The 15,157-nt window shown below is 43.7% G+C and overlaps 1 protein-coding gene across 1 annotated transcript in view; it reads left to right on the forward strand.

The window, feature by feature from the left end:
- Nucleotides 1-951: 951 nt before the first annotated feature.
- Nucleotides 952-15,157, forward strand: part of LOC594978 (coiled-coil domain containing 3) — a gene marked incomplete at its 3' end in the record, with an annotated part of 30,085 nt that continues 15,879 nt past the window's right edge. Inside the window, 2 exon segments of the mRNA NM_001030419.1 lie at nucleotides 952-1,739; nucleotides 11,786-11,795. Of these exon segments, the coding sequence (NP_001025590.1) occupies nucleotides 1,383-1,739 (357 nt within the window).

Raw genomic sequence — 15,157 nt, forward strand, 5'->3', positions numbered from 1 at the left:
CAACTACATGCATTTTGAATTTAGGGGGGTAAATTGCATTGTAGGTAAAAAAATTATATATATATATATATATACTATATATATATATGGAGAATTGTGTACAGATTTAAACTTTGCTTTAATAAATGACCCTTGCATTTTAATGATTTTCTCGTTATCTGCAATAATAGGCACTTACAAAGCTTCATAAATCCATGTTGGCCACAGGAATCCTAATGGGGTTTTTTTTAAGGATGAAATGTTTTGTATTAGCATTAATGCATGGTGATGTAAGTTGTGGGCAGACTTTTTATCCCAGGCATTCCGTATAATGGATCCCATACGGCAGCCGACTGTACATTGCAGCCTTTGTTGTGCAGCCTGAAGCAAAGACTTGCAGAAATCTATGGTTTGTATTAGAAAGTTCCATGCAAATATGTCTCCCATTGTACGGCTCCCTCAGCCCGGAGCAGCCTGCGCCCAAACACACACAGTTTTTTCCCCCCCTTTCTTTAAATGAGAAAAATGTGCATATGTATAGACCTGGGGCAGGCGGGGAGGGGGGAGTTGCTGAATATTGGCCAGATTTCTTCTAGATCATAAAATGATTTGCAAGATTACAAACAGACATTGCTTAAACTGAATTTTTGTAACTTTCGGAGTCGTAGAGCGGAGTGTGTGCTATTACACGCGTTATATACGTGAAAACCAAGGCAGCGGTGTCATAAAGAGCTGCGCTGGGATTGCTTTTAGTATGTTTGGGAGTATTGGGAAGCCCAAGCAGTTATAGGATCCTGCACGTTCTCATATCTCAGGCTGCATGAAACACACACACAGGCTCTGAAAACTGATCCTTTTCTGTTTTCTCTGGAATTTGCAGCCGATTGAATAGGCTCTAATGAGCGTCAGCCTGTTGCAGGAGCCTCAGCATCACCCAGGCAAGGTCTCGGCAGCTAACCACAAGCATCCCCAGCCTTTGTCTTCACATGGATGGAGACGGGAGCCAGGGAGAGTCTCCAGAGTGAGTGACCTGGAACACAGGGGAAGGTCTTGGCACCGGCCTTGGAAGGGAGATACCAATTACTGTTGACGAGGAGGAATTCTACATCAGCTTGACTATTTTTATAAGTGGATTTTAATCAGAGCCAAAAATACTTTTCTCCACAAAGCCAAAAAGGAATCTCCCCCATGTCTGCAGGGTTCTGCTCTTATCTTGGGAGCTTCCCCTGTCTCTGCTTTATTTTTATTGGCCTCTAAATTGATGCGATCATATATTTCCTAGATCTGGAGTTGGATTGTTTCTGCTTCCCACAAGCGTGCTTGCAAGGACACCCCTCAAGAGCCTTGTTCCAGGGTGTCCTGCTGTCTTTGTGTAGTTGGCATTGGCCACTTGACCTGTGATGATGAAGACATTGATCTTCCTCTGGCTGGCTAGCCTGCTTGGGCTTTTGAAAGGATGTCAGTTGCCCCATGACTGGAGACCGCAGACAGAAGCCTGCAGAGCGGAGTTGGTGGAGACTGTGGTGTTTGCCAAGGTCTTGGCTTTGCACAAAGACAGCTACAGTGTGTACAACTACTTACCTTGGCAGTATAACTCGGACCTGTTCTTCTCTGCTGAGATAGAGCTGCTGTGTGACCAGGCATGGGGCAGTATGTTGGAGGTACCCGCCGGCTCCAGGCTGAATGTCACAGGACTGGGATACTTCCCCTGCCATTCCTATACTGTTATGGAGAACAATTCCTATTACTTCTTCCTAAGGTAACATGTCCCTGTTCTGAATCCTCTATTGGCAGCTAAGTAGAGACAGACAGCAGTAACCCTTCCTATTTGTTTAATCGTATGAGACCTTTGTAGTTTATGACTTCCCACATCTGGGCAGAAGGGATCAAGATATTTCTGTAGGTGTCTGGCCATTTACATGTAATTGTGCATTTCCTTGGCTCTCCTCCAGCTGCACGGAAAGAGTTAAAACTCATGTAGCTAAAATATTCCAAGCTAGAACATACCTTGAGCTGTCAGTCCATATATCTGTCAGCAGGGGTTCCTCCTAATCTGACTCTGCCTGCATCTCCCATTCAGTTTAATGGGTAAATCAGCTGTAATGTATTCTTTGTGCAGTTGCTGTTTTGGAATTACAAAGTGACATAGTTTGGGTTGAAAAAAGACACCTGTCCATCAAGTTCAAGCCTTTAGTGTGTATCCTTGTGTATATCTAAGTATCACAGGGCGGCTTGGTGGCCCCGGAGTTTGCACTGCTGCTTGGGCTCCTGAGTTTGATTATGATCTACATGGAGTTTGTATGTTCTGCCTGTGGCTTTGTGGGTTTCCTCCGGGTACTCCGGTTTCCTCCCACACACCAGTCACATACAGGCAGGTTTACTGGCTTCTGCAGGAACTGACCATAGAATGAGTATAACACATAGATAGATTGAAAGATAGATAGACTGACAGACAGACAGAAAGATAGATAGATAATGCTAAACATGGTCCTGGATATTTTGTCTGCCCTACAACTGGCCTATTTATCCTAAGGTTTGCCTGCTCCCAGCATGCTCCATCCACGTTTATCAGTTGTGAATGCTGGAAACTGTAGTTCATATTTATGCCACATCCTTTTCCTGAGTTTCCTAGAAAGTGTGATATTTTATCCCTTTGGCCCCAGCTCAAATTATTGCTACTCAGTTGTTTATTTTCCTTGTCTTTCTTTATTATTCTTCTACCATTTCTGCTGTGGGGCTTTACTTTTTATCCCTCAGCCATTCCTACTGGAATACTGTTCTGTTCTTTATTCCTCAACCAGCTCTTCTGGTACACTCTTCTGCTGCTTATTCTTCAACCAGCTCTTCTGGTTCACTCTTCTACTGCTTATTCCTCAACCAGCTCTTCTGGTACACTCTTCTACTGCTTATTCCTCAACCAGCTCTTCTGGTTCACTCATCTACTGCTTATTCCTCAACCAGCTCTTCTGGTTCACTCTTCTACTGCTTATTCCTCAACCAGCTCTTCTGGTTCACTCTTCTACTGCTTATTCTTCAACCAGCTCTTCTGGTACACTCTTCTGCTGCTTATTCCTCAACCAGCTCTTCTGGTTCACTCTTCTACTGCTTATTCCTCAACCAGCTCTTCTGGTACACTCTTCTGCTGCTTATTCCTCAACCAGCTCTTCTGGTTCACTCATCTACTGCTTATTCCTCAACCAGCTCTTCTGGTTCACTCTTCTACTGCTTATTCTTCAACCAGCTCTTCTGGTACACTCTTCTGCTGCTTATTCCTCAACCAGCTCTTCTGGTACACTCTTCTACTGCTTATTCCTCAACCAGCTCTTCTGGTTCACTCTTCTACTGTTTATTCTCTAACCAGCTCTTCTGGTACACTCTTCTACTGCTTATTCTTCAATCAGCTCTTCTGGTACACTCTTCTACTGCTTATTCCTCAACCAGCTCTTCTGGTTCACTCTTCTACTGCTTATTCCTCAACCAGCTCTTCTGGTACACTCTTCTACTGCTTATTCCTCAACCAGCTCTTCTGGTTCACTCTTCTACTGCTTATTCTCTAACCAGCTCTTCTGGTACACTTTTCTACTGCTTATTCTTCAACCAGCTCAACCAGCTCTTCTGGTACACTCTTCTACTTCTTATTCTTCAACCAGCTCCTCTGGTACACTCTTCTACTGCTTATTCTTCAACCAGCTCTTCTGGTACACTCTTCTACTGCTTATTCCTCAACCAGCTCTTCTGGTACACTCTTCTACTGTTTATTCCTCAACCATCTCCTCTGGTTCACTCTTCTACTGTTTATTCCTCAACCAGCTCTTCTGGTTCACTCTTCTACTGTTTATTCCTCAACAAGCTCTTCTGGTTCACTCTTCTACTGTTTATTCCTCAACCAGTTCTTCTAGTACTCCGTTCTACTGTTTATTCCTCAACCAGCTCTTCTGGTGCACTCTTCTACTGTTTATTCCTCAACCAGCTCTTCTGGTTCACTCTTCTATGGTTTATTCCCCAACCAGCTCTTCTAGTACTCTGTTCTACTGTTTATTCCTCAACCAGCTCTTCTGGTACACTCTTCTACTGTTTATTCCTCAACCAGCTCTTCTGGTTCACTCTTCTATGGTTTATTCCTCAACCAGCTCTTCTGGTACACTCTTCTACTGTTTATTCCTCAACCAGCTCTTCTGGTTAACAATTCTACTGTTTATTCCTCAACCAGCTCTTCTGGTTAACAATTCTACTGTTTATTCCTCAACCATCTCCTCTGGTACACTGCTCTACTGTTTATTCCTCAACCATCTCCTCTGGTACACTGCTCTACTGTTTATTCCTCAACCATCTCCTCTGGTACACTGCTCTACTGTTTATTCCTCAACCATCTCCTCTGGTACACTCTTCTACTGTTTATTCTTCAACCAGCTCTTCTGGTACACTGCTCTACTGTTTATTCCTCAACCATCTCCTCTGGTACACTGCTCTACTGTTTATTCCTCAACCATCTCCTCTGGTACACTCTTCTACTGTTTATTCTTCAACCAGCTCTTCTGGTACTCTGTTCTACTGTTTATTCTTCAACCAGCTCTTCATGATGAAATATTCAATTCTGTGTCCCTCAACCATCTGAGCTGTCAAGCTGTTACATTCCTTATACCTTAACCTTCTCTGCCTGTTTTGTTCTTTTGTCCTTCAGCCATGACCACTTATGGTCTTTTTCATTCTTAGCTGTATAATCACCACCATTTGTGCCTTAAAGACGGCTGATGCCAGTAGCACTTGGACAGTTCATACTGTAAGGGAACCAGGAATCCCTGCAGCCTATCGGGGGCCCCTTTTCACTTTTAAAGGTTTAGGGAGGACCAAGGAGGCACACACAGGGTAAACAGGCAGGAAAATAGAAAGGTAAAGTCAAGGCAATAGTACTCACAATCCAGACCCAGACTGGCAATCTGTGGGTTCAGGCAAATTCCAGAGGGGCTGCTGTAAGATGCCATAGATAGTCACTATTTATTGGGCTGGGGGGGGGGGCTTTATGTACTTCAAATGCCAGGGCCTATTTTGATTCACAGGCAGAGTGACCAGCATCAGGGGCTCCAGGCCCCGCTGCATTCTCCGGCTCACCCACCACTGTATCCTCACTTGAATAAGGTTGCGCCCCATGTGTACTGGCGTCACACGTACACACGGGGCACAACCAATCAAATTACCCGCTGACCACCAATTTACCAATTATAGGGCCCGTAATTTTTAAAGGGGGCCCGGGCTAAAAATACTGTATCACGGCCGAGCCCCCTTTAAAGCGAGAAGTTTCCGGGCCCGGGACAACAGTCCCCCCTGTGCCCCCCTGATGGCGATTTACATTTTTGCGGTGGGATGGCATTTCGGGGAGATTAGTCGCCTGCGAACAGGGAGTTTTGTTGCGGGCGACTAATCTCCCCGTGTGCCAGAGCCCTTACTCTCATCTATAGAGAAAGGCTTCATTATTTCATTATGGTGTCAAGCTGAGAAAGCCTTGTAATGCAAGTAAGAGCAGCTCAGAAGCATCTGAGCAATGTTATGGCCCATGGTGGAAACCGCTCACTTTCTAATATGTGGGTTGAGGTAAGGGTGAAGCATCACCCATGTCTCCAAGTCACTGCCTGAGTTGCCTACACATCGATGCATAAGCATCACTAGAAAATCTATGTACTGTGCTTTGTCATTGCTCCTCTTCAACCATGAGCACATTAGCATTGAACATGGGTTTTCTACCCTATGAGTTTAGTATAAAAACATAAACTTGTATTTCAGTGTTTGTGCCCCCACAAGGATTTCCTATTGTGCCAATGGAAACAATACCCCAACTGTTTGGCCTGTTTTTCCTCATCCACATGTGGGCAAATGAAGGCCAGAAGGTTGCCTCCCACGGCTGTCAATTCTAGATATCAGGAAACCTAAAATTGCCCCAAATGATTTTGCTTTATATACACAAAGCTGTGTATTCTGCCAAAGCGAGCGGCGGGGCTGTCAAACGCCAAGATGTAACTGATTATTCACTCCCTGCTAAGGAAAAACTCAACAAAGCGGTCACGGGCCATGTGCAGGACACATGGAGGCCAAGCTCATACAAAGCCCCAAACAGAAGATCTGCAACTTACATCTGGAAAGCTAAAATATAATGTTTCCCTTCTTGTTCTTATATCCTTCCATTTATTCACAGCCAATTTGTTTTTTACCGTGGGCAATATTCTCACACTACATGCCTGCAAACAGCAACCAAAATAGGAACGATACCATTGCACATCAGGGCCATTAATTGCCATTTAAGGTCCAGGGTTTCTTCATCACTGTTACTCCTTGTTACTGTATTCACAGTGTGGTCAGTGGCGTAACTGTAGAGGAAGCAGACCCCACAGTTGTAGGGGGGACAGGGGATCTGATTCCTCTACAGCAGGGGTGGGCAAACTATGACCCAAGGACCATGTCCGGCCAGTTGGCCTTTTTAATCCAGCCCACTGACTCCTGATTGGTTGCGGCCCATGTGTGACGTCAGTACGCATGGGGTGCAACCGTATAAAAGTGTTCTGATGCAGCGGGGAGCCGGGGGACAGACACAGCTGAAGGACGGAGGAAGCAGGCCGAAGCAAGAGATTGCTGGAGGGTGCTGGGGGGGGAGCTGGTGGAAGGATGTTGAGGAGGATGCTGGGGGGCATTGGAGGATGCTGGGGGGAGCTGCAGGATGCTGGGGAGTGGAGCTGGAGAATGCTGGGTTGGATGCTGAGGGGGGAGCTGAAGGATGCGGGGGGGGAGCTGGAGGATGTTGGGGAGAATGCTGGGTTGGGGAGCTGCAAAATGCTGGGGTGGGGAGCTGCAGGATGCTGGGGTGGGGAGCTGCAGGATGCTGGGGAGTGGAGCTGGGTGGGATGCTGGGGGGGGGGGGCATAACACTGGCCGGGCCCGTCTGTAAGTCAGTGTGGCCCACCCCTGCTCTACAGTTATAGAATTCCCCCCTACCCTTCCACGCTCTTACCTGGCAGCGGCCAAGGAGTGATATGCAAGCAGCAAGGCGAGTGGGTAGTGGGTGGCGGGGCCAGGAAGGGGTAGATGTGCATGTTGGGCCCTCAAAGGATTCTTCTATAGGGGGGCCCAATGCCATGAAGGTATGCCAATGGTTTGGTTGTTACCAATGTGTGTTCTTAAAAGTTCCAAAAGCAGTGAATATTATGTCACTGAATATTGACATATTGTATACACTGTATTAGCTTCTAGGGTTCCAGTATGAAACTGATCGGTGGGGCCCACCAGGTTTTTTTTGTGGTGTCCTGCCAGCCAGGTCATACCCTAGGCTGGACCTGTGGCTTAGCCCTTAGGTCAGGCAGATTAGGGCTGAAATTTGGGGGACCATTGCAGGTTTAGGTTGGGTATGGGTGAGACTGGGCAAATTCACTCTTCCTCTGCTCTCGAAGTTTCCTCGTCTTGAAAAGCAAGGTGCATGCTGACGTAGGGAACGGTGGGGGAAAAAATAGTCAAATAAAATATTTTTGGGGGGTATTCTTCCATAAGCTTAACAACCAAGCAATTGTAGTAATGCAGAGGCAAAGCAGCACATTTCCTATAAGATGACTGTTAATTGGTTGGGACATTACTTGACCTCCCCGTACCAATGCTCCTCAACTACAAATATTTGACCTCATCTGGTGCCTATTGGAACTGGTGGAATTAGCACCTACATTTCCTCTTGTATTATACAAACAAGTCTGCCATGTTTTTGCAGTAGCTGAACAAACTAAATTGCTCATGCAGAAGCTTAGTGAGGCACATTTGTGGGGGGTTTCATGGGTGGTTAAGGGAGTTTACCAGGGTTTTACTGGCAATGCTGTCGCCAAAGGTCCTATATTTGTTGCCCCTCTGAAGAAGACTGAAGAAGATGGCACAGTACAGAGCTTTTTTATAGTCGGGAAGAGGTTAAACTTGGTAAATTCAATCTAATTCTCTCATCTGGAACTGCTCTTTCACGCAGCAACCAGGGTAAAATAGCTACAAACAGAGATAATTTGAAGGTAGGATGTATAATTTCAGTATCCCCTGACTTTACTCTATAAATGGAGATTTTTTCCACTGGAGATCATAAGGTGCTGAGTTCTTAAATGGACCCACAAGTGACTCCTTGTGGCTTTGCCTTGATTCCAATGGGATGTGTAACTAGAGGCACTCGGGTTGCAAAGCTCAAAAGAATTATATGAGGAGCCGGCAGTATGCTAAGTAAGCATGATAACAGAGCCAATCACTGTATATTTATATATTTATGTAACAGGATGGATGGGAATGATATAAAGCACTGCGCAATATGTTGGTACTGTGGCGCCACTGCCCAATTAGAAATCTGGCACATACTTACGGCTAAAGTCACAATATGATAAGAATATAGGACATCAATGAATATGAATTAAATTGAACATTGATAAAGGGAAATATGACACAGACATTTATGGTTGCCGTAATCCTATCAGAGTGAACCATAATGATCAAAACCCATAAGCATCCATTTCCCTTTTAGCTGAATTGGAAACAAACCTGGGATGTTGGACAATAGCGACCAATCAGCACAACTCTCTGCTATAGGTGGGAGCTATTCCATTCAGGTGAGAGGGGAGTGGCTTTCTAATGGGGAGATCATTGGGATTCTCCATGAAAAGATCCTCATAATCCTAACGGTATTGTAATAGTAGCATTGCCCGATATTTGGGTATTAGTTTCGAGAGGAATCAAAAAAGGACAAGTGGAGAAAATAAGGTCTTTGGCCCTTATAACTTGAGGAAGGACCTATCTATTATGCCAAGGTTTGTATTAAAGGCCATAATACATGTAGAATATAAATAACTTGACACTAAATAAGGGAAACCTGGGTGTGATCTCTGTATCTTGGTTTAGTCACTTGATCCCATTGACAAACACATGGAATCTGAGATGGTAAGCTCTGTGGCACGGGGACTCAATCAGGGCACCTTGTGGGTTGGAATCAGTGGGACGTTATGTGGGTGAACAGTCTAAAGTCCCCAAACTTTGTTGACCCATGAGCAACATTTAAAGGCGAAGGAAAGGTAGAAACTAATTAAGCTTTATTAGAAAGAGTCATACTGTATCAAAAGAAACACAGGATTTTCTTTTCTTCTTTTGTGTTCACATGTTCTTCAGTATCAGCCTTCCTCTCTCAGAAAAATCCTTCAGGGCACAGCACGAGTCTGCACAGCTCTCTCCTCTCTCCCCCTCCCTTGTGAACTCGCTCCCCCTCCCAACTGTGCGGTGTAATCTGAGCTACCAGCAGCCAGAGCTGCAGCACAGAAGCTACTGAGACCAAGCTAAAATGGCAGCTGCTATCTTAAACAAACAGAGGGAGCTTCTAGGGTTGTTTACTCAGGTATGCTAAAGGTTTCTGCAGAATAAATGTAGAGCCACTGGTTTGGGATCACTGGTCTAAAGCATTTGGTTTGTCTCAGTTGGGCTTTGTTGCAGCAACCAAACAGGACTCTAGCTTGGAGTCAGGGTTGAACTGGGGTATACAGGGACCACCAGGGGCTTCCGTGCCTGGGGGCCCTGACTCATTCCCCCCCAGGGGCCCCTGCTGGCATACATTATACTTATCTTTAGCACGATCAAGAGGGGGATCAGTCGGGGACTGCCGGCGGGGATTGGGTCTGGTTTGCCCACACCTAGTGGCCAATGTGATTAGTTAGCAGTGGACTCTTCTAACAGGTAAAAACCCAACCTGGAGATCAGAGTGTGCTTATTGAAACCAAATCTAATACACCAGTGCTAGCCATCTTTATTTCTTTATTTGCCCTTTATATATACACTCAATGTCGCCCACATACAGCATTATAAATGTCATCCGTTTAAGTGTATGCTGAAGGGCCTATGTATGACAATAGCCAGGTAACTGAAGCTAAATATCTATTTTGCCCCATAAACAACTTTAAAGATTTTGTTATGTGACTAACTGTCTCCATCCAAAAAACACACCTTGTAAAGCATTCAGAAGCTGGCCGCGCTGCAGCTCATAATAAACTCTCCTGTCTTCCCAGAAAAAAGGAAAAACTTCGGAATATTATTTAGGTCACCAGTGAATAGAAAAAAGGAGGAATGCGCCCGTCTGTTACAATAACAAATTCAGCCTTTGTTACAGAATTCTGCTAATTCTTCCCCAAAGCAAATAACACAGTAGCCACATCATCATTAACAACCAATTAGAAAGTCTGTGCTGCGTGGCAGATTATATAGATGCACACTGCAGCATGGGGGTTTCCTATGTGCTCAGAAGTAACCGGATATAAGGTCAGCCCTACCAATGGGGGCGCAGTGTGGGACTGGGGCAGCAGTGGCCCACCAGGGCTGCAACTTTAAGTGCTCCCCTCACAATCTCCAGGGCCGGCAGGCAGGGGAGTGGGGCCTGAGACCTGGGTCTGGTTTTCTCCCGGTGTCCCGCCAGCCCTGTCCGAACCTGATGGGTTTACAACGTGATCACTTCCCATAGGGTGGAAATGTGACCCAGGATGAATGCAGAGAGAGATATATTACTACCTTGCAAAATGGGATAAACGCAGTTCCAAGGCAACAGATAGGCTGCATGCAATTAAAGTGTCCCTTAACTGATTATTATTATCATTATTAAACCAATTGCAAGTGATACAACAAGCAGAAACAAACCAACTGCAAGTGGCGTAAGAAGCAGAAACAAACCAATTGTAAGTGGCGTAAGAAGCAGAAACAAACCAATTGCAAGTGGCGGAACAAGCAGAAACAAACCAACTGCAAGTGATACAGCAAGCAGAAACAAACCAGTTGCAAGTGATACAGCAAGCAGAAACAAACCGATTACAAGTGATACAGCAAGCAGAAACAAACCAATTACAAGTGGTGTAACAAGCAGAAATAACTCAATTGCAAGTGATACAGCAAGCAGAAACAAACCAATTACAAGTGGTGTAACAAGCAGAAACAACTCAATTGCCAGTGATACAGCAAGCAGAAACAAACCAATTGCAAGTCATACAGCAAGCAGAAACAAACCAATTGTAAGTGATACAGCAAGCAGAAACAAACCAACTGCAAGTGGCGTAACAAGCAGAAACAAAGCAATTCCAAGTGATACAGCAAGCAGAAACAAACCAATTGCAAGTGGCGTAACAAGCAGAAACAAACCAATTGCAAGTGTCACAGCAAGCAGAAACAAACCAATTGCAAGTGGCATAAGAAGCAGAAACAAACTAATTGCAAGTGATACAACAAGCAGAAAAAAACAATTGCAAGTGATGCAACAAGTAATAAGAAAAGCAAGCAAAGGAAGCACATCTAGCAGAAACAAACCAATTGCAAGCAGTGAAAGAAGCAGAAAAAAATCAGGAAACTTCACAAGAAACACAAGCAGAAACAAATCAAACAATGCAACGTGCAGAAACAAATTACTTACCAAACAGCAAACAGAAATAAACTTGTTACAAGCAGCACCGCAAGAAAAAACAAACTAGTTAATAAAAGCAACAAGCAGAAAGGATTTATTTGCAACCAATGCAACATTTTGTAACAAGGTTGTTTCTTCATCTTCTCAGGTTGCAATGATTGCAATTGACTTTTTTCTGCTCTGCTTTTTCTAATTTTTTTTTTTAAATAACTGGTTTGTTTTTAGCTTGCTTTTTTTTAAATCTGTTGCATTTGTTTGTAACTACAAGGAATATTAAATGAGCCATTTATATACAGGCAGCAATCTGAAACAAACGGATGGCAAGTAATGCAACCAGCAGATAATGCAATCACAGGAAAAATAACAAACAGAACACAACACAAAATTACAAGCAATGCAAGAAGTGAAAATGAATCACAGGTATGGGATCCGTTATCCCAAAACCCATTATCCAGGAAGGTCATCTCCCATAGACTCCATTATAAGCAAATAATTTTTAAAAATCATTCCCTTTTCTCTGTAATAATAAAACAGTACCTGTACTTGATCCCAACTAAGATATAATTACCCCTTATTGGGGCAGAACAGCCCTATTGGGTTTATTTAATGGTTAAATGATTCCCTTTTCTCTGTAATAATAAAACAGTACCTGTACTTGATCCCAACTAAGATATAATTACCCCTTATTGGGGGCAGAACAGCCCTATTGGGTTTATTTAATGGTTAAATGATTCCCTTTTCTCTGTAATAATAAAACAGTACCTGTACTTGATCCCAACTAAGATATAATTACCCCTTATTGGGGCAGAACAGCCCTATTGGGTTTATTTCATGGTTAAATGATTCCCTTTTCTCTGTAATAATAAAACAGTACCTGTACTTGATCCCAACTAAGATATAATTACCCCTTATTGGGGGCAGAACAGCCCTATTGGGTTTATTTAATGGTTAAATGATTCCTTTTTCTCTGTAATAATAAAACAGTACCTGTACTTGATCCCAACTAAGATAAAATTACCCCTTATTGGGGGCAGATCAGCCCTATTGGGTTTATTTAATGGTTAAATGATTCCCTTTTCTCTGTAATAATAAAACAGTACCTGTACTTGATCCCAACTAAGATATAATTACCCCTTATTGGGGGCAGATCAGTCCTATTGGGTTTATTTAATGTTTAAATGATTTTTTAGTAGACACAAAGACACCACGACTTTAGAAAAACACATTCACAGCGACTAATGGCAGCAATTTAGCTGCCATAGGTTAATATAAAAGCCACTGCAACCAATTGTGTTCCGTTTGCAATGTGCTGATTAGTTGCCCCGTGTGTCTTTGCCCTAAATGATGGCAATCCTAATTACAGAAAGGACCCCTATCTAAAAAACCCCATTGGATAATAGATCCAATACCTGTATAAACAATGCACCATGCAAACGAGTTACTAGAAGTGCAACAAATAACAACAAGCCTATATATATATATTTATTTATTTTTTCCTGCTATTCCTGTATCACAGATATAAAAGCCGTGGGTTGGGAGATGAGAGCTGAATCCTGCCAGCCTTTACTTTTAAACTTAGGATCAAAGTTAAAACAACTGAGCAGAGTAAATGGGTGCTAAATCCCTGAGGAATGCAAGATAATCCATGTGCCAACGCTGGAGGGTGTGTGTGCCAGGAGCCCCTTCCATAAGTACACACAGTAATCCCAACGGGGTGTGAGACGCCCCCTGTGCATCGGACTGTCCCAGGCCCCAGGCAGTCAGGGGAACTCATGTCCTTATGGCCAGGGTTAGAGATCAGGGGCCCCAGACATTGCAGAAAGTCTAAGGCACAGACAATAAGTGATGTCCAACTTGTGTCCCATTAGCTGTTACCCCAACCCCTACCTATGTCTGTAGTTGTAGTTCAGGAGAGTAGTAGTCAGCACCAAGCCTTGTGATTAGTTAGAAGTAGTGCAGGTTCCCCAATGGCCACTTTCCATCGGCACATCCAGGTACAGAAGAACAGGAACAGCACCTCTTGTCTTTGTAGATTAAAATGCCTTTATTGCAACATTTTTTTTGGGCAAACAACAATAGCAGCAGAAACGTTGCTGCTGCTATTGTTGTTTGCCCCAAAAAAATGTTGCAATAAAGGCATTTTAATCTACAAAGACAAGAGGTGCTGTTCCTGTTCTTCTGTACCTGTAGTTGTAGTTCAGCAACAGCTATAGAGTCACAGGCTGATGATCACTGCAGTAGCAGAGAAACCTATTTTACAGCCAATTCCAAAAAAAAAGTGAATTCTCAACAATACGAGGACTTATTTTTGACCTACGGCAAGTATTTCCATTGCTCTAAAGGGGCTGCATTATGGACCTTTCCAACAATATAATATGGATCGATCCCAAGTGATACGAAGCAGAAGTATCCATACAGGGAGGTAACAAATGATGTGTGAAGTGAAGCAACAAGCGATTCCATTGTGCAGCGCAGCAGATGGCGGCTTCTCCTGGGTCCCCACATCTCAACATCCCACATTTATTTCTGCTTCCCATCAGGGAAAGTGCAGCCGGCTTCCGGCGGGGCCACTCGTGCTCTGCAGGTTGATAATGAGCACATTCCCTTGTGTTTCTATCAGTATCTGCTTCTAACCACAATGGTTCTTGTGCCAGAATAGGATGAAGGAGCAGAAATTTGATTGGCCGAGAGACTTGACTGTTGCTTCAGACTTCTATAGGACGACTTGGTATGGGAAACTCACAGCTCATCCACATTACTGCCAGTCTTAGTTTTATAATATACAAAAGTCACAACCTGTAAATTATATCCCTACTGATGGCGCGTAATGGTTTTATCAGTTATTATAGGTCCTGAGCGATATTACCTTGTATTTTATCTTGTTAGCTTTTCTGGGCAGGACTTTCTTCATCTTTTGTATCGGATATTGCTTGCTTTCTATAGAAATATGTTCAATGTTTGCACCCATTTATTCTGTAGTGTTCTGCAATATGTTGGAGCTTTATAAATACATGTTATTAATAATAATAATAATATGACTCACAAAAACATTTTTATGGCAAAAAGTGTAACAGTAGGGGGGTACATGAACCCTTTAAAGGAGAAGGAAAGATAAAAATGACTGGGGGGTGCCAAATGTTAGGTCCCACCCCAGTGATTGTAATCGCTTACCTTATACCCCACACTGGTGCTCCCGCATCAGCCCGGGGTAGGTGGGAGAGAGCGATTCTTGTAATCATTTTTACCCTACTGCGCCTTTATATGGTCACAGAACCCCTCAGTGACTGCTAATATCCTTATCATTTACAGTAGGGGGTACATTATCCCTTATAATACATGAGTGATACTCAGAGTTCCCTGTATAACTCAGCCTGCAGCCTTGTGCCTTTATATGGGCACAGAACCCCTCAGTGACTGCTAATATCCTTATCATTTACAGTAGGGGGTACATTATCCCTTATAATACATGAGTGATACTCAGAGTTCCCTGTAATAACTCAGCCTGCAGCCTTGTGCCTTTATATGGCACAGAACCCCTCAGTGACTGCTAATATCCTTATCATTTACAGTAGGGGGTACATTATCCCTTATAATACATGAGTGATACTCAGAGTTCCCTGTATAACTCAGCCTGCAGCCTTGTGCCTTTATATGGGCACAGAACCCCTCAGTGACTGCTAATATCCTTATCATTTACAGTAGGGGGTACATTATCCCTTATAATACATGAGTGATACTCAGAGTTCCCTGTAT

This window comes from Xenopus tropicalis, chromosome 4 (assembly GCF_000004195.4).
Source record: "Xenopus tropicalis strain Nigerian chromosome 4, UCB_Xtro_10.0, whole genome shotgun sequence".
Lineage (NCBI taxonomy): Eukaryota > Metazoa > Chordata > Amphibia > Anura > Pipidae > Xenopus > Xenopus tropicalis.